We start from the raw sequence: 25,471 nt of genomic DNA on the forward strand, positions 1-25,471 counted from the left end.
CCAGTGGTTTGATATCAATTTCACCTCCCTTTTGTCAATTCACTTCAACAGAAAATGAACTCATCACGAATGTTCATCCAAACATTGGTCAAATTATCGTAACTACAATTGCTTGAGTGCACGCGCAATTTTAGCTGCCAAAAATACCGATGTTTATGACTTAAACTGGAAGATTTAAAGTCAAATTCTGGGAGGTTTGCGCTCATATAAATCGATCGATCGTCTTGACAAGGAAGACGAAACCGTAAATTATCGAGTGGAGTTTCCAAATTCTTTGGAGAGGCTTGGTATGCCATAGCATCATTTGCGTCTTAAAGTTGGAAACCCATCTTCTCTGTGTATTTACGCACCAGAACAGAAATCAAAAAATTGTTTATTAAGCTGCGCTACATTAAAAAAAATTTAGAAAAATAGAAAATAAATCATTTTCGACACAATAAAATTTCAACTTTTTTTCATTTCAAAACACATAATTTCACGCAGGACAACGGCTGCGGGGTCAGCTAGTATTTTCTTCTTCTTAATTGGCGTAGACACGCTTACGCGATTATAGCCGAGTTAACAACAGCGCGCCAGTCGTTTCTCTTTTCGCTACGTGGCGCCAATTGATATTCCAAGCGTAGCCAGGTCCTTCTCCACTTGGTCCTTCCAACGGAGTGGAGGTCTTCCTCTTCCTTCTGCTTCCCGGCGGGTACTGCGTCGAATACTTTCAGAGCTGGAGTGTTTTCGTCCATTCGGACAATATGACCCAGCCAGCGTAGCCGCTGTCTTTAATTCGCTGAACTATGTCAATGTCGTCGCATATCTCCTCGTACAGCTCATCGTTCCATCGAATGCGATATTCGCCGTGGCCAACGCGCAAAGGACACCATAAATCTTTTCGCAGAATCGTTTTCTCTCGAAAACTACGCTGTGCCCCTTAAAAAACACCATGCCAAGTTTCATCAAAACATCTCAATTTTTACTCAAGTTACAGTTTGCACGGACGGACATACAGACATTCAACCTCGTCATCCTCATCATTTATATGTATATTCAACTCTTTATCTATCTCGCTTGGTTTTAGATGATACGTATAACCGTTAGGTGAACAAAACTATAATACTATGTTCTTGTGAATATTCAGGGTTCCGCTGAGCTCTGAGCTTTATTTTATCTTTTTTATGCAGCTCTAGATGACTTTCTTCAATTTTACATAAAAATCTAAAACTATTTCGATTACGTTATCTTCATTTAATGTTATGTTTTTCACCTTTCTATTACTTTCGCAACAGTGATTGTTATAAGAGCACTCTTAATTTTTGTGTCCATCACCACGCTCTTAAGAGAGCTCTCTTGCCCCTTACATATTTTTCGTAAATTCAAGTTAAGTGCGTTTAGGACCATTCGTTGCTTCCAAAAAATTATTTTTGTATAACATTAGTGATTTTTTATATTATATTTATTAGATAATAATAAAAGAATTTGTTAAATCGAAAAACCGAACAATTATTTATTCACATCGACGACAGTAAGGATTCAGGTACAACAAAGCAGTTACGCACTATACTTTCGGGTAATGAGCAACTTTCTACCCAACAGGAATTTTCTTCATCAAAAACTGATACACATGACTTGTCAGCAGATTTAGACTTGCCACCAAGAGCCCATAGTTTATTGTCCAGCGATACGCAACTCATCCAACCAGGACCAACTTCCAAAAAGCAAATCTGCGAAAAGTTTTCAAAAATATTCAGTTTGACCTCAAGCGATTGGCGAAAATCAACTTAATATATCTATGTACCTGTGACCATGTGTCTAGCTGAGGATCGTAACGCTCAGCACCTCTACGGCTTAAAACATAAATGCGACCTTTATGTGCAGCTACCTGAAATATAAAAAGTAGCGATAAACGTTGTATTTATTTTTAATAGAGTTAAGAGGGCGACTAATTAAATCAGTGACTATTTTCAATAAGACAATTTCGTTAATTTCTGTGGAAACGAAGTTACTTTTGCTGGTTTTGAAAACTTTAGGGAAGGCTGCAACGGAGAAATCAAATTGAATCTCTTATTATAGCGGCCGCACGTATTTCACAAATAAATTTGAAAAATCTAGACAGAATACGAATTCCGATTACGTTCATCCATCTTTAGTAAACGAAATCCAAAGAGGCGAATGTTATTATATAAACACTTAAGTAAAGTTGTCATATACCGCTGTTGTAGTTGTTTTAACGGATTTATCTCATATACGTCATATACCTTTCTTTGACTCTTCCTCATTCTAACAAATCATGACTTGATGAACGTTCTACTAATATAAATAATTATATTTTAATCTAACTTACACAAGGTAAACTGTGACATTTTGTCATATCAGCGCAAGAAGTCCAAGTATTCGAATCCGGATTGTAGCATTCGACGGATTTTAAACCTCCATTGTTATTATAACCGCCCATTGCGTAAATTTTACCATTTGATGTTGCTGCACCTGCGTTATTTCGTCCAACAATTAAGCTGGTCACAAACACCCAACCATCAGAAGTCGTATATCTGGAAGCAATGAAAAACAGAATGCGCCATCTATAAACTGAAGCGTCAAAATTGATATTTCGTCACGTTGCATAGATCTATTAAACAAACTTATAATTAATTTAATTAAGTCGTTGACAATCTCAAAGTGGTTAGAGTTTTCTAAAGTCAGATTCAATCAGATTATAACATTTCACTGAATTCCCTCCTTCTTTCATGGCGAAGTACCTTATTTTGTTTATTATCCATACTACCCTAACACATTTAGTCTAAAGTGCTTTCACCGTTAAGCTTAAAGTTAACCAAAATTGTTAAAGCTCACAATCGCCATCGTTAGATAATTCGTTACAGATTTATATATATTCAACTTTCCACCGACGACAAATCCTTATTACCATCACAACCACCAATCGCGTAGATTTTATCATCTAATTCGACAACGCAGTGTCGACTTCTTGCTTTTATTCATGGCGGGCAAATTTTGCCATGTCTTATTTCGTATATTCCAGCTGCGGACGACGTTAAGTGTGGCACTTTCCCAACCGCCAATAAATAATAAATGATCATCCTTTAAAATAGTTCTATATAGTTCGTAATCGATTTTTATACTCGCATATTCCTCCCATTTATCCTCAGTTTTGTTGTATTGCAGCAGCTTGGGATTCTGCTATTCCAAAAATATTGTAAGTACATTCATTTAATATTATCATTTTTGAATATAAGCCACAGTGTGCGTTTACCTCTGAGCAAAGCGCTAGAATTGTTTTCTCACCACAATTTGTAACACTGACACCACGTGGTTTTGTGAATAGCATATTTATCTTTGGCCGTGCTGTAGGCACTCCGATCCACGATAACGCCTTCAAGACCAGTAGCTCACATCCAGGTAACGGCTGTATATAAACTCAACAAAGATTTATCATTCCTTACCTCTGGTGGGGGGAATTCAAACAGTCTTTCGTCAAGTCAGAATTCGTTCATTCTGATTTTATTTTTAAATTTGGAAGCCTTATATACTATTTTTCAAAATATCCTTAATAACTTTATATATGTGTATGTTGACTACTGTTTGAACCTATGTTGTGTGACCTTGGGTTTGTTTTAATGTGCGTACATTTACAAACGGTTGCTAAAATGTATTCTAAGAACCCATGGGTTATCATATGCAAACATCTTATCCTTAGTAATGTTTGTGTTATTGTCTGTTGAATGCTATTGTTTTGCATGACAATGTTTCTGTATATGTGTATGTATGTTCAATATATTTGAATTAATACCCTGCCAACCACGGCTACCCGCTTGTGACAAATATTCCAAAACAACTACACATTTTTTCTCTATACACTAACACCAACGCACATTTTCGGGTTATTTTTTGTTTACCTAAATGCGACGAAAAAAAGTTGTATGTACATATGTATTTTATGCGTTTAAAGCGGCCTGCACAATCCAATATAATATGTGAAAACAAATGTTTGTTTTATATTTTAAATAATCAGATAATATTATTTTTTTATTTCAGATATTATTATGATTTTTATTTAATTTATCTTTGCTTTCAGAGTAAATTCTATTCGCATTTAATATATTTTATTTTTTCAGATAATATTAATCTTTTCTTTCAGATATTACTATCATTTTAGACAATTAATATTTCCTTTTCTTTTAGATATTGCAAATTCAATGTAATTCTTATTTATTTTCAGGTATTAATAACCTTTATTTTGTTTCAATCTTTTTTTAGATATTTGTCTTTTATTTTCAGGTATCAATAATAATATATTTTTTTAAATTAAATACATTTTTATTTATATAAACTGTTATAAATTTTTGTAAACATATAAAAAATAAAATAAAATAAAAATTTTAAAAATAAAAAATTTAGTTTGAAATTTTAAGAAATTTTAAGTTGGAATGAGAAAATGCAACCCTGCATCAGCCGTCGATTGGGGATATTAGAGCAGGACAGATGTACTTTTTTCTATGACACTGCTGAATGAGCGAGTTAAGGAATGTATTCCTTATAATAGTAACAAACATCAAAACAACCTTTTGTTTCAGTAAACAGAATGCGGAAACAACCTTGAGTTCCAACAATTGAAATGCACTATCACTACAACAAACAAACCTAAAAAAACAAGTATCAAAACAACATTGAGTTTGAATAGCACAACAACCTTATCTTAAAACAAAGCAAATGTATCTAAGCAAACAATATAATATATTATATTTATATATGCACATGTTTTTACATGTATGAGTGCCCATAATTAATTTCGAGAGAAAATATTGTGACTTGAGAAATATGTAAAATAAAAAGGAAACGCTTCCGCATATTTATATAAGTACAGCAAGCCCGCTCAACATCTTTGCCTAAAGTGTCAAGTGAAAGAGTAATTAAAAAGGAAACAACACCCAAACATGTCGGACAGTTATAGTATTGAATAATTAGGCTACCCATAAAGGCATTTAAATTAATTGCTTTTAATGTTTAGCAAGCCACTTAGGAAAGGCGTGAAGTGTTTTGGCCTTTGAGTCAGATGGTTGCTCGCCCTTGCACATACACATGAGGGAGATGTTCATTGAGACCAGTATCTTTCTATGTTATATGTAGTGATTGAATGTACTTATTATGGGTGATCCATTTCGAGATTCCCTACTTTTTGAAAGAAAAAACTCAGAAGCTTCAAATTTAATGGGGATTGTTTGTTAAAATTCGAAAGAACATTCTTTGGCGTTTAGTTTTTGAAGATTATCTCTTTCAAATGTTAGCCACGTCTAGGTCTCAGATGGTCCATCAGTTGAGTACAATTTTCTATTACTCGTTCGAGCATATCGACTGACGAATGACACGGGTGATATTTTGTTTCAAGACTTGATTGTAAGCGGGATTGTCTTAAGACTTAAAAGTCTTAACAGTTTGATATCAAATGATCTTGGAGGCCAACAGATATTATTCGGTATTATTTTCAATTCAAAGCTTACTTTATACAAATTTTGTTTGTCTTATCGAATCATTGTTTTATTCAAACTTGACAAAAAGAGAATCAACAGCTAAATGCAATATAGCCCAATAAAAAATAGAATCGACGTGTTCTGTCCTTCAAATAAATTGTCATCAGTTATGCTTTGAATGAAAGACATTAGCCGGAATTCCTCTCTGGTTGACCAAGCAAAATACTAAGTGTACAGTAGTACATATTAACAAGAACTAAATACTTGTCATAGCAATCATCAATATGCTACAATTTTGTAGATATGTATTTGAAAGTATGTACATACTTGAGATACATACCATATGGATTGTGGCCTAGTTGATACATAAATACTAATAATAGGTTTAGCCGGCTTATCCGGCTCTTCCAGATTAGCTCTGTGATGTGTTGTCAACTTCGATATTCACTCTTCTAAATTAAATGCTGAATGTTCTGCCATTGTTATCTGGTGAGCGATGCCGATAAAGTGGATATCCATCATTTCCAGTTTGTGTTTCCTGCACCTGGATAGTGTTTCGTACATTTATTGTCAGACATACAAATCGAAGTGGTATTGTGATGTCCATAAGGTACATGAACCATATTGGTTTCGTATAATTCTGCTTCTATCTCTGAATCAGGAATTTCCGCCGAAATGATTTCATCAATTTGATTTGGTGTAACCACCATCCACCATCCAAAGAAGAATATGTGCGTGCGGCAAACCTCTCTTTTGCCACTCAACAGATTACATCCAGCATCTAACAACACCACATATACGTTGCTTTAAGATAAAGTTTACAAAACATCGCAACTGTTGTTTGAAAAGTTGTCCTCTGACATCGTGACGATCGCTTGCTGATTGCCCGCGATCCATAATTTCATTCGTATGTCATCGCATCCTAGGAGTGCTCGGTCATGTGCCATGGGCTGTCAATATACATACTTATGTTGATGCCAAAACGAACGCGACCTCTTCGTGGCATCGTAACAAATTTCAATCTGTAATTGAGCACTTTGTGTGAAACACACATAACGTTTTCACGGAATAAATTTCAATATTTTTTTTTTGAATAACCGGAATAAAGAAAGCAAACGACAAATTTGATAATTGAAAAACAAAAAGAAAAAAGTTGAAAAAAAAATTTGTGTATGAAAAAAAGTTATTTTTTTGGAATTGTCCAACTTTCCGACTTTTCCTCACAAAAAGCATACGGTTTTTTTATTTCTAAGCTTTCCTCGATCCACAGCGAACAACCTCTGAAAATTTCATCAAGATTGGTTCAGCTGTTCTCGAGCATTAACGTTACTAACAGCATTCATTCGTTTGTATGGGAAAAAGAAAAGGGCTCGTTTTAAGGGTTCTCCAGCAATTATTCGAATTTTTTTCGCAATAAAACCCATCCTTGAGCCTCAACGAACATTTTAAAAAAAGAATTACCAAAATTGGTCCAGACGTTTTTGAGTTTTGCGCCAACATTTAACATCATGTTCGTTTTTATTTCCTTTTTAAAATCGTATTTGAAAATTTATTTTCTTCATAATTTTTTTTCGGAAACTTTTCCAGAGTTTTCTTAAGTATTCTCCTTGTTTGGGCGGAGACCTGTCCGAATTGGTGGTAATCACCGAAATCGGTCCAGGCGTTCTCCAGTTATAAGCGTAGTAACCAGCGTCACTTTCTTTTATATATGTATATAGATAGTATAGCTTTGGTGCAACTGGTAATTTTTACAAACGAACTCGGACGTTTCAATTTTTGTCCTAAAACAGAACATTAAACATTAAAAATATCTTAATTTTCAATTAAAACCGTGGCTGAATTATATATCTTTTCCCATGTGATTTTTTTTATCTTTTGCTTTAAGTGAGTAACCTTACAACTTTGAGGTAATGCTATTCTAATACAAAATTTTTCACTTTATAAAAAACATATTTATAAATAATTCCATAAAAAAGTTCCTTTAAATGTTGCATGCAGAGTAAGTTTCACATTAATGTACTGAGCATTCAGACACTACACCATGTCGTATGAGCAACACAGAATGCATAAATCACTTGTATGAATGCGAAAATAGTTTAGAAGGAAAAGGGAAAGCTTTCCAGACTTTCCAATCACACTAAGACAGTTCTTCACTTGAAAACTATACAAGAAAGTTTGTTTTCTACAGGAAAACCTTAAGAAAAGAGTAATACACAAACACGAGTCCACTACTCCGAGCGAACATAGACATGTTCTATGCTATTGAAATATAAAAGACACATTTGACAATAACAAAACCACATATTTAGTTATAACCCTGTGGTTATTATGGTGCGAAATGTAACCACACGACTTTCAGAAATATCCACTATTTTGTCTGAAGGTTTTTTCTAATGCGTGAGCAGATGCACATATATGTATATGTGTGTATATAGATACCCTGAACAGGGTATATTAAGTTTGTCACGAAGTTTGTAACACCTAGAAGGAATTGTCGGAGACCCTATAAAGTATATATATAAATGATCAGTATGTCGAGCTGAGTCGATTTAGCCATGTCCGTCTGTCAGTCTGTCCGTCTGTCTGTATATATACGAACTAGTCTCTCAGTTTTTAAGATATCGTTTTGAAATTTTGCAAACGTCATTTTCTCCTCAAGAAGCTGCTCATTTGTCGGAACGGCCGATATCGGACCACTATAACATATAGCTGCCATACAAACTGAACGATCGGAATCAAATGCTTGTATGGAAAACTTTCACATTTGACAAGATATATTCACAAAATTTGGTATAAGTTATTTTCTAAGGTAACAATGTAATCTCCGAAGAAATTGTTCAGATCGGTTAACTATAGCATATAGCTGCCATACAAACTGAACGATCGGAATAAAGTTCTTGTATGGACCACTTTCACATTTGACAAAATATATTGACGAAATTTGATATATGTTATTTTTTAAGGCAACAATGTAATCTCTAAAAAACTTGTTTAGAACGGATTACTATAGCATATAGCTTCCATACAAACTGAACACATAGTTACTAACAGAAATGCACCTGTGAAGGGAAGGGTGCAACCGAAGTTAACGTTTTTTCTTGTTTAGTTTAGATTTAAGTTTCAGTGCCATTTGTTTACATTCATGTCATACACATATCGATTGTGATGGAACTTTATTTTATGTCTTGTCATTTAAATAATAAGGGTTTTCAGAGCTGTGAAGGTGATCTGAATAATTTCTTCACAATTTTAGCATGCAAATATTCTCTCTGAGAGTTTTGCCTGAAATTTTCCGTCACCTTGCTACTATTCTATTTAAGCGAGGCTCATACATACTGCTATTATAATACAAAATTTTCCTCTATTCAGAAAGGTCTTAAAGTTTTTTTTCTTCAAAACATTCCTTTCAAAATTTTACGCAGTTAAAGTTATGCATTAAAAGTTCTGTATGCATATGGTACACCATGTTGTATGAGTAACGCAGAGTGTATAAATCACTCGTGTGAATGCTCGGTACATTCGACAATTAACTTGGGAAATAACGAACATAATATTTTTCATACATCAAATTACCGTCACATACTCATTGGCCACTAGGAGACTCTTCTTTGTAGTACTATATGTTCTGCATTACCCCCTAGCAGTCTTCAGCAGAGATTGTTACAACTACGCAACTGTCAATAATTTCATAGTGGTTCAATAAGCATCAAAAGTTATCCTCAGCTATTCCAAGTAATTGCTGATTGTCAATTACGAACTCATACCTTCACACACATACTTAGTATATTTCCGGTGTTGTGGCTGTATGAAGTTAACATTTCAAGTTGCCTCTATAGTTGCATATAAACATACGGAACTGTATATGTATATAATGTTACAGTTTTTCGAAGTGTATTTGGATTCACCGTTTTGTTTGAGTTTTACTTTTGGCGTAAATGGCAGGTTTTGTTTGCTAAAAAACAAACCGGATGTGTAACCGGGAAATATTAAAGAAACATAATTGCCAGGAATTTTTGCATAATTAAAGTAAATTGCCTCATTTGCATTTCTGAAAATTCACTATAATTATCATTTGTGTTTTGTGAAGAGAGTGGAACTAGTTTCTTCTTGTTGGTATATATGTATATATGTATATTTTATATTCATTTATTATTTGTATGAAAATATATTTAAGAGCTCGTTTTTATACCCATAAAAATTATTAGTTTATTTTGTAATGTCTTAAACAGTGATGGACTAAATAAGTAACTAAGTTTGATGTGGTCAATTTTATTAAAGCTCTTCAATAACCAGTATCACACGAATATGTAATAAAATTTAAAAAAAGTAGAAAGCAATAACAGGAATTGTTGTTGAGATAGAAAATTAAAAAAATCAGTGGCTTGAAAATTAGTATCAAAAAGTCAATGAATTAAAATTTATAATAAAAGAAAACCCAAAAAACAAGAATCGCACAAACCATCAACTAAAATATTTCCTTGCTTTTTTCTGGCACTTATTTTCAACTTTTTGCAACTAACAATTGAAAAGAATACAATAGTTTTTCGTAAGACAAATCAAGCGAAAAAATGTCTATACCAAATTCATACACATATACTATATATGTACTGCGGTACATTCATAACAATATTAAGTTTGGGATAAAATCCAAACCAATTTCTTTTACAGTTTGCGGTAAACCACAATACGCTTATAATATGTCCATTCCATATTCCATTAAAATATCGCACATTTTGATTAACACTTACAGTTTAAGTCAGCTAGAAAGTAGGAAATCAGCTTACAGGGTGTAATGGGCTAAGGAAAGATAGTAATTCCCTGAAGCGAAAATTTCAAAGTAAATAAATACCTTTAAATTAACTGAATTAAATTGCTGCTTTTTACTGCTTTCGATTTCCGCCACTTGAAGGCATCACTACTAGTGAAGGGTAGAGACAGAGGTATGTCGCCTTCATTATGCGGTGGACATTCCAGAAAACGAAATTGTAGAAAGTCGATTTCTGGTTGGACTTGTTATCCGCAGTGATCAAACAGATCTGAGGCCTATCTTAGCCAGCTTATTTGCCTAACATTTGCCTACTACCCATAGACTCATGCACAAAACATGTCGAGAATGGACTAGTTGCGGTTAGAAATCACTGAAAGACCTAATTAAAACGCATTCTATTAAAAGTTAAACGCACTAAAATTATACAGCAAATGATCTAAGCAACGATTTGGAAATAGCACATTCTGTGTTGCCCATACGACATGGTGTACTAGATATGTACTATAAATACAGTCGAATTATACATAAGATTAAAAGCAAGCTACGCTGTGTAATATCTTTAAATTAATGCAAAATTATTTATCGAGGTATGCACGAAAGTGTACAGAAATAATGCCTAGGCTAGTGGGTACGTAAATATTTATTTATCAGCCGGCTCAGCCAGAAATGCCGAACTGTCACCACGACGAAATTGTAGGTAAAATACATTATGCAAAATAAGACATGAAGATGGCAGTGACGACCGGTGTAGACACCATTTTATGGAGGAAGCATAAATTAAGATATTAGTGCGAAGGGGTGGCCAAGTTTCGGTAAAGAAATTGTGTTTTTAATTCGTGAAATAATGCGTATAACCTTTTGAATTGTATAGTCATAACTCAATTTTCTTCAGCTAACAAAGCTGTGTATGCTAATGAAATTAGCCACCGAGAAAACAGTGAACTTCAAAATATTAATTCCTGAAATAAACGCCGATTTTTGCCTTCAATAGTTGTTTTTTATTTGTTTGACTTCGCTTTATTGCGCAAAAGACAACTTGACCCGAATTTAAAAACTTATGTTTTTGCTTGCCCGAGCTTTGAACATAACAAAAACAAAAAACATTTTCTTGAGTAGGAAAGTTGTTTATGTAAACAACAAAAGCTCACTTCTGCACCAAAGAAAAATCACGAGTTATTCCTTCGAAAGTTTGTACTGCTTTATTTTACATACTGCAGAATCTTTTGTAGTACTTCTTTAGCTCTAATAAAAAAATAGGTATAACGTGTTCAAAACTTCGGATTCACTCATAAATATTCAGCTAGAGGAGTAGGTGTAGATTAGAGCCTTACGTGGACAAAGACACCACGTGATCATAAGCTCAACCCCGATATAGTGGAGCATTTTTTAGTAAGCCAAGTTAATATACTAGTTGATGATACTGACTGGACAGACAGATCACTCTAATTCTTTGCATAATGACAGATTAAACAATTTGTAAATGTTAACATTTGTTATTGATGTTTTGCTAGTCTATATTTGACGTGTCTAGTATGTTTACGCAAATATTTCTGGATTTCCAAAATTGCTTTGAGAAGTGAAGTATTTGCGTGTGAAGCAGTTCTGAAGGATATCGAACATTTGTGTGTGTCCTGTTGCTCTTTGAATAATTGGAATAACATCTTAAAAGCTGATCTCTGAAATCTGATAATATCAAAGCCCAAATTCCCTTAACAAAGAGTATGTCCAAACCTTCTAAGACTACGATAGTTTTTGTAAAATTCGTCTAACCGAAATCAATTGTAGCCATCCAGCGCTCACAACGGAATGGGACCTAGTTGGATCTCCATTGGTATTTTGCGTTCTAATACTGGACCCATATTCTCATAAGCCCCAAATGTTCGTTTAATCCCCATATTTCTAGAATAATAATTATCGCGCTTCTGTTTGCTTGTAAGCAGTTCACAATTTCGTCGAATGTTAAAATTAAAGATAAAATTTGCCAGAACCAGAAACTATGCACAATTCTCATGCTTGTGAGGTTGTAAAATGTTCGTCTGAACACGAGTTTAGTCTTTTCTTACTTAGATTCATATTAATTAGCACCACAATGTCGCTGTCGTAAGTCAAGTGTAATTCAATTACTAAATTAATACTAATTACAAACGAATAAATTGAATAAACCGTTCCAAGTAATTAAATTCCAGTTCCAGATATTATTGATTGTAAGGAATTAAAATTCCTATTTCATAAAATATGTCATAATTATTGAGTCAATTTTTGAGACAATTCTGTCGAATTTGTGCTACTCGTATAATTGATATATATTTTTTGTTCGTTTATCATTATTTCATTTATATTAAGGTAATTACCAACAAAAAATATATACTTATAATAATGATAGTAAAGTACACACATATCTGCATTTAATCCTGTAAATTTGAATATTTGAGCCGATTGACCAACATGTTTCGAGCATGCAATAAAAATATCAACGCAGAGATGACTTCATTTAACTTCTGGCTATTCAGCAAACTCAAAAGACCACTCCAAGGACACTAATTGAGAATATAAAAGCTGAATGGAAGAACGCTCTGATGGCCATCACGACGAAGGATTTTTCCAAGTGCTATGATGACTGGAAAATTCCTGGGCATAAGTGTATTGCAGCGGGAGGGGTCAAATCCAATGAATTGGAAAAAATTCACCTTTCAATTTGATCACAGTAGTATAAATGAGTAGTATTATAAGTGAAGTCGATTTAGTATTTTTTGAGATATCGATCTGAAGTCTTGCACACATCCTTCTCTGCTGCTTATTGGTCGGAATCGCTGATAACAGACTACTTTAGCATATAATATCGTCGCCATATAAACTGATCGTTCAAAATCCATACATTGAATGAAAAACTATTTTGTTTGTGTAAAATGTAGTGAAAGTATAAAAACTGACTGGTTTGCTGTTAAAAATTTCATTCAAATTATTTTAACATCTCTTCTAAAAAGTGATGTCAACAGAAAATATATTTTTATCCATAATTTTGCATTTTGTTTCAAATTTAGTAAATACTTACACAACTTAGAAATCCTCTATTATACGTTGCTAATATAATTGAAACAACCGTGCGTATGAGTAAAATTTTGTTTATACTCTTACAATTCGGTTTGAAGTATTTCCACATCTACAAAAGAACGTGAAACAATTATTTTCTTTTAAATTCTCTTACGATCTCTTCATCAACACCTAGGTTAGGAATAATTCATAAAATAACATTTGTGTTTGAAAGCATGGTAACACTCATTCGTAAATGATTGTATGCAATGATACATATGTACATAAGCAACCCAATTCGATTTTATGATTTCAAAAGTTTCTAGTTTAAATTATTTTCTGGCATTACTTGTATCAAACACACATATCTAGGCAAATATTCCTTGGTGAAATTTACTTTCTTGGTAGGATACTTTTTATTGGGAACAAATGATAGATTTTTGAAGAAATTTCTAAATCGGACGCAACAAATTGTATGGTTTTGATATTTATTTTGGTAAAGTTGCCAAGTATTGCAATTGCGAGTAAGTGAAAATGAATAGTCAGAGACATGTTTTCTACTACATTTGCACTATTTTTATTGCATATCCAAGGGTATGTAATTCTGAAGCATTTGAACACCCTCACTTACAGAAGTAATGAGCAAACAAATAAAATTTAATCAGAAGTAACTACAGGGCCTCCAACGCCCTTTGCATACTTCGTTAAAGCCATGTATTAAGTAAGGGCTTTCTGACACATCGTGGCATGCAGGCCATAAACTTCTGCCAGTCACGCATATTAAGTGAAATGTGTCAGCTGTCTCCGTCTCTGAATTTGAAAATTTTCCAAATTGAGTTTGCTTATTCCTCCCGATTTGCCGGAATAGCAATGCAAGTGGAATTTCTTAAAACTACTTTAGTATTATTTTATTGAAATAATTTAACCGTAAAGAAAATTGTCGTCGAGCGCAGTCAGTAGGGCCGTTTCAAATGAGAACTACTTTTGTAAGCATTGACTCACATAAATTTAATATTCAAGGATTATTAAATAGAATTGAAAATTGCCTGAGAAACACATTAAAGTGGAAAGTTTTGATGAAACGCGCAAATTGAGAAGGATAATTAAAAGATATGAAAATTCTTTATGCCTACGAATACTAAGAGCACTTTTATAATATACATACCTACTATAATAAACATTAAATTTTTAATGGAATTTGATTGAATAGAATTTGAACGGAATTGATCCAAGATAACTTTATTAAATACAAAATATTAATTGCATTTGAGGGTGTACAACTCGTTGTTTTCTATTATTAAGATAAAACGATGCCAATTGAAGAAATATTTCCTGAAAACTAAAAAACGATCAAGTTCCTGGACGACAGTCGGACGATTTTCACGAAATAAATATGTCAGAAGCATTAAATTTAAATAATATCACTCCAAATAGTATGTATTATAGATAGAAGTATAAATGTATATTTATTATTTCGAAACTTCTTGAGTACTCTTGTAGTTACAGGTACAATTTTTCGGAATAGTATCACCTCTGAATCTAATTCCATAAAATGTGCTTGTTTCTCACATTTCATTTAGCTTACTTACAATCGCATTATCTGCTTCAATTCACAAACCACATACAAAAATACAAAAACATAATGTGAAAAATTAAAAAGAAACAGTTGTTGTAATTAGAAACATGATTTACTTTCTCTTTATTTATTGAAGCCAGACATTATTTTAAGCTTTATAAACGCTGCTTCTGTGGATATTCAGTTTTCCGTTGAGCTCTGAGCTTTATTATATCTTTTTTGTGCTGATCTAAGTAACTGTGTTCAATTCTGCATAAAAATCTAAAATTATTTCGATTACTTTTCATTTTCATTTAATGTTATTTTTTCAGCTTTATATTATTATCGCAACTGTGATTGTTAAAAGAGCACTCTTAATTTTTGTGTCCACCATCACACCCTCAAGAGAGCTGTTCCTCTCTTACACAGTTTTCGTTAAATTAAAGATCATATTACATATCTATGCAAATACAAATTTATTACACCAGTGGTCGTCACCCTGGTGAATTCAACCGATTTTAGAATTGGTCTCATATTACGGATTCCTAACTTTCAGTTCAAGTGCCTTTAGCACCATCCCCTGCTTCCAAACTAATTATTTTTGTATAAAAATATTGAAATTTTATATTATTTTTATAAGATAATTTAATTTAAAAGAATTTGTTTAATCCAAAAACGGAACAATAATTACATTATTTATTCACATCGAAAACAGCAAGGTTTCAGGCACAACAAAACAGTTACACACTTTTCTTTCGGGTAACAAGCACCTTTCTACCCAACAGAAATTTTCTTCATCAAAGACTGATACACATGACTTCCCAGCAGATTCAGACTGGCCACCAATGGCCCATAGTTTATTGTCTAGCAATACGCAAGCTATATAACCAGGATCAACATCCAAAGAGCAAATCTGCGAAATGTTTTTAAGAATATTGAATTTGACATCAAGCGTTTGGCGAAAATCAACTCAATATATGTACCTGTGACCATGTGTTTTGCTGAGGATCGTATCGTTCAACGCAAACGTGGCTGTACTCATCCCCACGGCCCAAAACATAAATGTGACCTTTATGTGCAGCTACCTGTAATATAAAAAGTAGCAATAAACGTTTTATTTAGTTTTAATAGAGTTAAGAGGGCGACCAAATAAATCAGTGACTATTTTGAATTAGACAATTTCGGTCATTTTTATTGAAGCCGAGTTACTTTTGCTGGTTTTGAAAACTTTAGGGAAGGCTGCAACGGAGAAATCAAATTGAATCTCTTATTATAGCGGAAGTACGTATTTCACAAATAAATTTGAAAAGTCTAGACAGAATACGAGTTCCGGTTAGGCACATCCGTCTTTAGAAAAAGAAATCCAAGCAGGTGAATGTTCAAACACTTAAGTAAAGTTGTCATACACCGCTGTTGTTGTTGTTTTTACGGAGTTACTCATATACGTCATATACCTTTCTTCGACTCTTCCTCATTCTACCAAATCATGACTTGATGAACGTTCTACTAATATTAATAATTATATTTTAATCCAACTTACGCCAGGTAAAATGTGACATTTTGTCATATCCGCGCAAGAAGTCCAAGTATTCGAATTCGGATTGTAGCATTCGATGGATTTTAATTGCTTTAATTGTCCCCGGCAACTATTATAACCGCCCATTACGTAAATTTTATTATTTAATGTCACTGCACTGGCGTTATCTCGTCCAACAATTAAACTGTTCACGAACTTCCAACCATCGGAGGTCGTATATCTGGAAATAAACAAAAGCAATAAAAAAGAATACATATTTTCAAACTGAAGCGTCAAAAGTGACATTTCGCCAGTCTGTTAAAAAAACATTTAGAATGATTCTAAATAAGTCGTTGATAATGTCAAATTGTTAGAGTTTTCTTAAGTCAGATTCAATCAGATCATAACATTTCACTGAATTCCCATCTTCTTACATCTCGAAGTACCTTATTTTGTTTATTATCCATACCCTCCTAACACATCTAGTCTAAAGTTCTCTCACCGTTAAGCTTAAAGTTAACCTGAAATTGTTAAAGCTCACAATCGCCATCGTTAGGTAACTCGTTACAGATTCATACTTATATATTCACCTTTCCACCGACGACAAAGCTCTATCCTCACAACCACCAATCGCGTAGATTTTATCATCTAATTCGACAACGCAGTGTGCCCTTCTTGCTTGGATCATGACGGGAAAATTTTGCCATGTCTTATTTCGTATATTCCAGCTGCGGACGACGTTAAGTGTGGTACAATTTTTATAACCGCCAATAAATAATAAATTATCATCCTCCAAAACAGTTCTATATAGTTCGTAATCGATTTTTATACTCGCATATTCCTGCCACTTATCCTCAGTTTTGTTATATTGCAGCAGTTTGGGATTCTGCTATTCCAAACATATTGTAAGTACATTAATTTAAGATTCTCATTTCTGAATATAAGCCACAGTGTGCGTTTACCTGCGAGCAAAGCGCTAGGATTGTTTTCTCACCACAATTTGTAGCACCGACACCACGTGGTTCTGTAAATCGGATATTTATCATTGGCCGTGCGGTAGGCACTCCGATCCATGATAATGCCTTGAAGACCAGTAGCTCACATCCAGGTAACGGCTGTATGTGTGTAATCAGAAAGTCCACATTGAATTGGGTAAGACGCAGACAAGCTATTAAAAGAGGCAGATTCTCTTGACGCGCAGGAACATCGTAATTGTACCAGCGTTGTATGGCATCGTAGGCATCTTCCTCACGGGTTATATTCAAATTGTCAGATACCAGAATACGTTGCAATTTTTCTACATAAAAATTCAAAAACTCATCGCTTCGGCTGATCTAGTATTATTAGAAACAAGATTTAAATTACACAAGTACCGTTATTGTGAGACTTTACGAGTATATTTAGACTCACCTCCATGAAATTTTGTGTTTCGTATTCGATGATTTTCTGCCTAAGAACTTCACATTGCGTTTCACGCTCCAGCGTATAAGCACCCTGTAAAGTGTATTCATCGATATGTGTAATAAGGTAGTCCACACTACTGGTTATGGCATCGTCCAATTGCAAAACGATTGCCGCATTTAGCACGGCTGCGACATTGTTAACGGTAATGGAGGCCTCTCCGGTGTAACAAAAGGTTATTAGATGCTCAAAAATATCGCTATCGATATCATTTATCTCGATGACTGGATTAGTGCCTTGATTGCCATTGAAAAGGTTCTCGAAGTAAGGACTCGCTGCTGCGAGTATCAAACGATGCGCGGGTACACTGGAAAAAAAATTATAAATATTAATCTGTATAATTTTATGTAAGCTGAGGACAAAGTAATACTTACAGAGCCGTTGGGTTTGAAACTTTAAATGTCACATCGATTAGAGACTGCTCGTCGTAGAAGTTAAATATTTTTGTCATTAATTTCTCCATGAAACTGTTCTGCTTACAGGAATTTCTCTGAAGAGCAAGTGTTTGGGAAGAACACGTGGCCATTACTAGTTACTTAACTTTCCTCCTGTAGTAAAAAAATTAAAAAAGTAAATGCATCTGGAAGTTTCCTTCCAAGTTGTCTGGTGTACACTAAATCTGCGTCCGATCAGTGACTGTCTTCTTACCTTGACAACTTTGACGGGTGGTGTGTCTGGTAATAAACTAACCGCAGTTATTTATTTGTAGTTATCGCAGCTTTTAGTCGAACGTTCCTGTACTTCTCTATACCCAAAATCAGTATTTATTAGTTTTTCGCGTGGAATTCCTCTTCTACATTAGCGGTCTTTGGCCGCGTTTCAAAAAATAATACCGTTCGATCCTACACCGGGGTGTTCATAGTTCTTTTACGTGCGAATGAATTATAAACACCCCGGCCAGGGTTATTTTTTTAAAGTGTGCCCGAAGCAGTTTTCAAAATAATTGGTTTTTCGGATAAAACGCACTATAAATCCGGATATATATGTATCTCAATGTTTAGTGTAATTACAGCTAAGTGAACTGAACAACTAAGTTAAATACATAGTCTCTCTCAGTTAAAAAGATGCAGCAACGAAATGAGAAAGCGCTTAGTAAAAATTCTTAATTGCGAAATAAAATTTTTTTAATAATTTATTGATTCATTTAATATACATACATACATATGTATATGTATGTAGAAAGAATCAATTCTATTTTAATATTATTACATTTATTTCAGTTACTTAATCGTTTCTTTTATTCTCGTTTTACATTGGTATTTTACAATGATAGATAAAATATTTTACACATATAAACACTGTATATCTACATATGTAGTAATAGTTAATTCATTTAATGCTGGCTGTTCAACGTTCAATCTTCAACTGCCGTTTTTCTTGCAACTCGTTCGTCAGGTTCCTTCAACATTGTCAGGGTTGTATTGTTAAGTATTGTTTAAGTATTTTGGGTCTTTCGTCCACTGCGGTGTTGCCGTCCTACATTCGGCCCTCCTGACGCCTCATTCGGCTCGAATGATGACTCAGGTTGAACTGAAGGCTCCCATTTTTTCATGTATTCCGCAATAGAAGTTGTACGGCCGGGGCCTTCGTGGTCGCCTACTTTCAATACCTCATACCTACCATGTGCCAAAACTTTGCTTACTTTATATGGACCTAGAAATTTCCGCTTTAATTTTAATCCCGAACCAAACTGTGTGCGCTTAATGGCCACTAACTCGTTTGTCCGGTATTTCGTCTCTTCCTTTCTGTTTTTATTGAATGATTTACGATTTTCTTCTTGTATTTTCCTAATATTTGATTGTGCTGCTTTACGCACATTCTCACGTTCCTCGTCTAACTCTTTTATATTTGCTTCTTCTAATAATTCGCTCAATCTAGGGTCAGAACCTACTCGCATCTCAACTCCGGTTAATAACTTGAAAGGTGTAAACTTTGTACTCCTAGGAGGAGTATTGTTTATTGTCTGCTGAATACGCTCTATATGTTTATACCAATGACCTGGCCCTTCTGAACAAAGCTTAGACAACATCGGAATGATAATTCTATGGATGCGCTCCACCTGGCCATTCCCGCGGGGTACACCAGTCGCAATGACAAGATGTTCAATCCCTTCTTTCTCGCAGTATTCCTTAAAAGAGTTTGACGTGAACGCTGCACCACGGTCGGATATAATGCGTTTCGGATTTCCAAACACTGAAGCCTGTCGGCTAAGCCGGTCTATAACAATATCTGCTGCCGTATTTCTAGTCGGATAGAGCCAGACGAACTTTGAAAACCCATCAACCACGACAAATATGTAACTATATGACTTAGCGGTCTGTTCCATTGGACCTACATGATCGACATGGTAGGTCCCTAAAGGTCTGTCTGCCTTGTCTATCGGTGTAAGGAATCCTTCTTTTTTCCCCGACTTACTTTCACTCACAATACATTCTACGCAACTACGAACTACATTCGTGACTTTAGCGGTTATCTGCGGGATATAGAAAGATTTCTCAACTGCATCTTTAGTTTTGTTAATTGAGAAATGAGCCTGCCGGTGTGCCATTGTAATTATTTCGTTCTCCATAGACGATGGAACGACTACAAGTTCCTTAATGGGATCTTTGAAGAGAATTCCTCGTTTGAGATAAAAATCTTCATAACTATTCTGCTCTAACACCGCTTTAACCCAGTGGTCTCCCTGCTGAGCTTGTTTCAACCTATGTATCAGGGAGTCTTCTAACATAAGACAGGACACCCTACTTAGTGCGTCCACATGTCTCATTTTTGACCCACTGCGGTGTTCTATCTCATAGTTATAGTCCTGCAGAAACATAGCCCAGCGAGATACTCTTAGCGGAATATCCCGTTTCTGCATTGTACATGCAAACGCGTTACAATCCGTCACGATCTTAAATTTTATACCCATTAGGTATACTCGCCACTTTTTGAGAGCCTCTACAATCGCTAAAACTTCATGCTCGTAAGAGTGGTACCTTTCTTCAGCCGGTTTACACCTACGGCTCATGAATTGAACAGGATGAAATTCCTGATCATCGGTGTCCTTTTGCATTAAAACAGCTCCGTGTCCGTAAATACAGGCATCCGCGTGCACTTCAGTGATTGCTTTAGGGTCGTACAGCTTTAAAACAGGGGCTTTCATCAGAGCCATTTTTAACTGCTGGAAGGCAGTCAGCTCCTCGTCCCCCACTTTGAATTTTGAATCTTTCCTCAAAAGGTCAGTAAGTGGTTTCGCTACCACTGCGTAACCTTGTATAAACCTTCGGAAATAAGATGTCAAACCGAGAAAGCGCTGTAACGACTTCTTATCGTGTGGCATAGGAAATTTCGCCACGGCTTGAGTTTTTGCTTCCGACGGTGCTATGGTACCGTTCTCTAAAATATACCCTAAAAAGTCGACTCTACGCACGAGAATCCTACACTTGTTCCACTTTATTTTTAGGTTGTACTCTGACGCTCTATTTAGAACACGTTCCAGCTTTTGGACGCCCTCATTCAAATCCTTAGCGGGAATAATGAGGTCATCCATGTAGGCCACAACTGTTCCATCCTGGATCATGTCTCTTAAAACAGCAAATACAAAACGCGAAAATACAGCAGGCGAGTTTGAGATTCCAAACGGAACATAACAAAATTCAAACTGATCGTTATGTGTGACGAAAGCTGTATATTTCCTTGAGCTCCTCTCAACAGGAACATGGAAAAACCCGTTAGCTAAATCCAGAGTCGTAAAAATTTTAGCTCCCTGTAATCTTTCAATAACATCGTCTAATAGGGGCATCGGAAAATTATCTCGTACGATCTTAGTATTTAACCGCCTGTAGTCGCAACAGAGTCGCTTACTACCGTCCTTTTTAGACACTAGCACAATAGCCGATGCATATTCTGACGAACTACGCTGAACGATCCCCTCTTCCAACCATTTCGCTACCTGATCATCGACGACTTTTTTGTCAGCGTATGACATGCGCCTAGGCCGTTCATAAATTGGAATATCATCCGTCAATAAAATTTTCATTTCTATTGGAGATTCCCTCGTCTTTTTTGGCTTATAACGGGTAATCAACTCTTTGACCCTATTCACATTGTTTACCTGCAAATGTGACAAGTCAACTTCCGGCTCGCTAACGTCACATTTTTCTACTATACAACACAAATCTTTGAATTCTTCTAGCACATCAACCTTCAGTTGTTTCGTTGCGCCCACTAATTCCCTTTTGCGTAAATCAGAATTTGTTAACGTAGTAATGCTTTGTGATGTACTATCTACCTCATCTTTAACCGTCTTTGCTTTGAATTCCGCCAAATCTTCCGATACAATCAAGTTTACATATCTGAGTATACTATTACCGACTATTGCTGAGTAATGCATATCACGTTCACGGACAGCGTGGAATGTAACTTCAAGTTGCAAATTATCAACATGAACTGGAATGGTAAAACTACCTACAGTATCAAGGATACCACCATTAATACCTCTTAGCCGACGCTTATCGTTATTCAATTCAATATCTTCTCCCAACATGAGCAAAATGTCGTTACGTATTAAACAAAGGTCACAACCGGTATCGATTAATGCCGAAAAGGTTACACCCTTGCATGTCAAGTCCTTGAAAATGCACCTACCAATTTTGCTAGCTTTTGGGACTAGGTCCTCTTCCAACGTATTTACACTACCTTTCTCGGTTTTCACTAAAGCTTGTTTATCTCGACAATCGGCCGCACGATGGCCTGGTTGCCCACACTTAAAACATTTAGGCTGTGCCTGATTACAATCTTTTGCTATATGAGAAACATTACCACACTTAAAGCATCGTTTAACTTTTCCTTTCTCTGAGTCCTGATTAGCTGTCGTTACTGGTTTGGGAGTTGTTTGATTTAAGCTTGAGCTGATCACTTGCTGGCGACCAGATCGCACTTTCTCATACACACGTATTTGCTCTTTCAACTCTGGTATGGTTTTTGCCTGATAAAGGTTGATTATGTTTTGTCGTGAATCAGGAATACCCTCTACGAAATATTCAATTAAACTCATATCGTCAAGTTTAATTGCCTTTCCCAACTCCATGAGACTATAAAGATACTCTTTATAATCTTCATTGTTACGCTTTCGACGATTTCGTAGCGTACGGTGAACCTCGATGGACGACACTGTAATACCAAGCTCAGATTTCAATGCCTGCGCTAACATATCAAAACTAGTAATTCCTCGCTGACTTCGTATGAAAAGTTTTGCTGCACCCTTAAGCAGCTGTTTAGCATATATAAATTTCTGCAATGGATTCCAATGAACTGCCTCAGCATTTTCATTAAATTCGTCTAACCAATCCTCGACCGACAAAGAACCCGAACCGCTAAAAGACGTTAATGAGTCTGCAATATCGCGCAAAGTAAATGGCGTACGACTAAGTGTTTGGTAATGGACTTCACTTGGTGGTGAAGTGCCAGCGTCGCTATACTCGGAGCCCTCGTCAACGTCATCAACATTGTTAGCCTCAACAGTCAGGCCATAATGCTCAAAAAGTCTGTCCTGTAGTCGGCAGCCCTAACGCAATTAATTTGGCTTTCAAATCATTTACATTTAATTTTAAAATTTCGCTTCTTTCCATCGTGGAAATTACACAGCCAGTTACAATTCAATCTCAAATTATTTAGAAGTTATCAAGAGTAATGTAAAAATAGTTACACCAAATATCTTGTAAAATAATGTGTCTTATTCGCATAAAAGTAGTTTAATTAAATCGTACAGCAACTTATTAGGTCGATTTTGCTTTTGCAATTGTGCATAAGGCTTAATACTACTTTAACAATTCAGCTCAGCTATCAAAGTATAAAGCTCTCTTGTGTACAAAATTTCATCACTCAAATTTTCTTCTTCTGTGTTGCTTACAAGCAATCAAAATAAACTTTCAACATCTTAAGAATGTCAAGAAAAATGAGAAAGATAATGACTTAGCTATCAGTTACAATTCAAATTTTCATTCTATTTCTTTTGCTCTTACTACTTTTCTATACTACTCGTACTCATCTGTGGTTCAGCTTGTCCAATTTCAATTCCACTGCTTCGCCAAATAATGTTTCGTTGCCATTTTCCAATAAGAATTTTTCGATGTTTCAGCTACACTTCTTCGGCCAGTATTACAGCCTAGCAACGAGTAGATGATACGATGCCAACAATTTCACGAAGATTTTTGAATCAACGGAAAACTATCTCGCAAGTACAGCGAGTGTTCAACCAACAACAATTTGCTTTTGTGCTTTCAGCCTTTTCCACACAAATATTCACTAGCGCTATTCGGCCACCGCCACACCAGCGCAGTATTCGCCAACAACAATTGTTTATGCTTTTCAGTCTCTGCGGCAACACACGTTTAGTACGCTAGTGCTATTCGGCCTCTGCCACGCCAGTACTCGTACTTCACCAACAAAAAGTATTCACGTTTTCAGCATCTGCCGCAACACACGATTAGTACGCTAGCGCTATTCGGCCTCTGCCACGCCAGTACTCGTTCGTTTCAGCCTCAACCACACAAGACAAAACTTGTTCACTTGCAATATTCAGCTATCGTCAAGCAAGAATTTGCACACAATTTGTTGATGTCTTTCTCCACACAAAATATTAAATGTTTTTCGATTAGTGCACTTGCATGTTCTTTATGCCAGTATATCTTTGTTTTTTGGTTGGCCACTGGCACACACACACACAACTGTTCGCGTTAAGCTCACTCCACACCTGACACCAATTTGTAGTAAGAATCAGTTCTATTTTAATATTATTACATTTATTTCAGTTATTTAATCGTTTCTTTTATTCTCGTTTTACATTGGTATTTTACAATGATAGATAAAATATTTTACACATATAAACACTGTATATCTACATATGTATGTAGTAATAGTTAATTCATTTAATGCTGGCTGTTCAACGTTCAATCTTCAACTGCCGTTTTTCTTGCAACTCGTTCGTCAGGTTCCTTCAACATTGTCAGGGTTGTATTGTTAAGTATTGTTTAAGTATTTTAGGTCTTTCGTCCACTGCGGTGTTGCCGTCCTATATGTATGTAAACTTAAAAAAAAACCCAAAAATTATTTATTCTTTACAATCTTTAAGTAAAAACATGTTCGTATACCGAAATGTAAGCTCACAGACGAATAAACAGAATTCGGCAACGTAACATGGTAGAGGGCATGTAGTGGTGTGGGAATGCCTGCCGTCTTCTGGAGTCAGGAATTTGGAATTTATCGATAGTATTATGATCAAGAGTGAGTTTCTGAGCATTTTGAAATAAAAAATTTGTTATAAAGTGGCGCGAAATTATATATTTCCGACAACTGTCGATACTATGAAGATAATGATCCGAAACACAAATCCAGAGGTGTGCAAAGTTGACTTGTTTGAAACTGTCCGCACATAGTACATACACCAACACGGTTTCCAGATTTAAATACAATTGAGAATCTTTAGTCTAGTTTTGGATTGAGATATTCGAAATGCCTTGCAAACAGAATGAAATTGCTCCTAGCTACAAAAAGAAATCGGTGGAATCCATGCTGAAACGTATGAAAGCAGTAATAGATAGTAGTTGGTATCTGAAAAGGTATTAATCAAACTAAAATTTTGATTATGTCCTTCAAAAGTATATTTTTGGGGTTTTTTACTAAATCATTTT

The 25,471-nt window shown here is 35.2% G+C and overlaps 2 protein-coding genes across 4 annotated transcripts in view; both read right to left on the reverse strand.

Moving 5' to 3' along the window:
* Positions 1-1,496: 1,496 nt before the first annotated feature.
* LOC120777145 (kelch-like ECH-associated protein 1) lies at positions 1,497-3,328 on the reverse strand. Its single transcript, XM_040108291.1, has 6 exons — positions 3,254-3,328; positions 3,048-3,180; positions 2,882-2,971; positions 2,330-2,571; positions 1,784-1,867; positions 1,497-1,709 (listed from the first exon to the last, which is right to left on the reverse strand). Exons 1-6 carry the CDS (start codon positions 3,326-3,328, stop codon positions 1,497-1,499), a joined length of 837 nt encoding a protein of 278 aa, XP_039964225.1.
* A 12,161-nt stretch (positions 3,329-15,489) lies between these two features.
* LOC120776517 (kelch-like protein 5) overlaps positions 15,490-25,471 on the reverse strand; it is a 69,527-nt gene continuing 59,545 nt past the window's right edge. Inside the window, exons 1-8 of one of the 3 annotated variants that reach the window (XM_040107237.1) lie at positions 18,447-18,537; positions 18,173-18,346; positions 17,748-18,105; positions 17,300-17,671; positions 16,928-17,223; positions 16,362-16,578; positions 15,805-15,906; positions 15,490-15,734 (exon numbers count right to left, since the gene is read on the reverse strand). In XM_040107237.1, coding sequence (XP_039963171.1) covers positions 15,522-15,734; positions 15,805-15,906; positions 16,362-16,578; positions 16,928-17,223; positions 17,300-17,671; positions 17,748-18,105; positions 18,173-18,324 — 1,710 coding nt within the window. In that variant the 5' untranslated portion in view covers positions 18,325-18,346; positions 18,447-18,537 and the 3' untranslated portion in view covers positions 15,490-15,521. Of the gene's footprint in view, positions 15,735-15,804; positions 15,907-16,361; positions 16,579-16,927; positions 17,224-17,299; positions 17,672-17,747; positions 18,106-18,172; positions 18,347-18,446; positions 18,538-25,471 lie in introns of those variants that run through there. The other 2 variants (XM_040107236.1, XM_040107238.1) reach the window with 2 other exon arrangements.

The sequence above is a fragment of the Bactrocera tryoni genome, chromosome 5 (assembly GCF_016617805.1).
Source record: "Bactrocera tryoni isolate S06 chromosome 5, CSIRO_BtryS06_freeze2, whole genome shotgun sequence".
In the NCBI taxonomy this organism is placed as follows: domain Eukaryota; kingdom Metazoa; phylum Arthropoda; class Insecta; order Diptera; family Tephritidae; genus Bactrocera; species Bactrocera tryoni.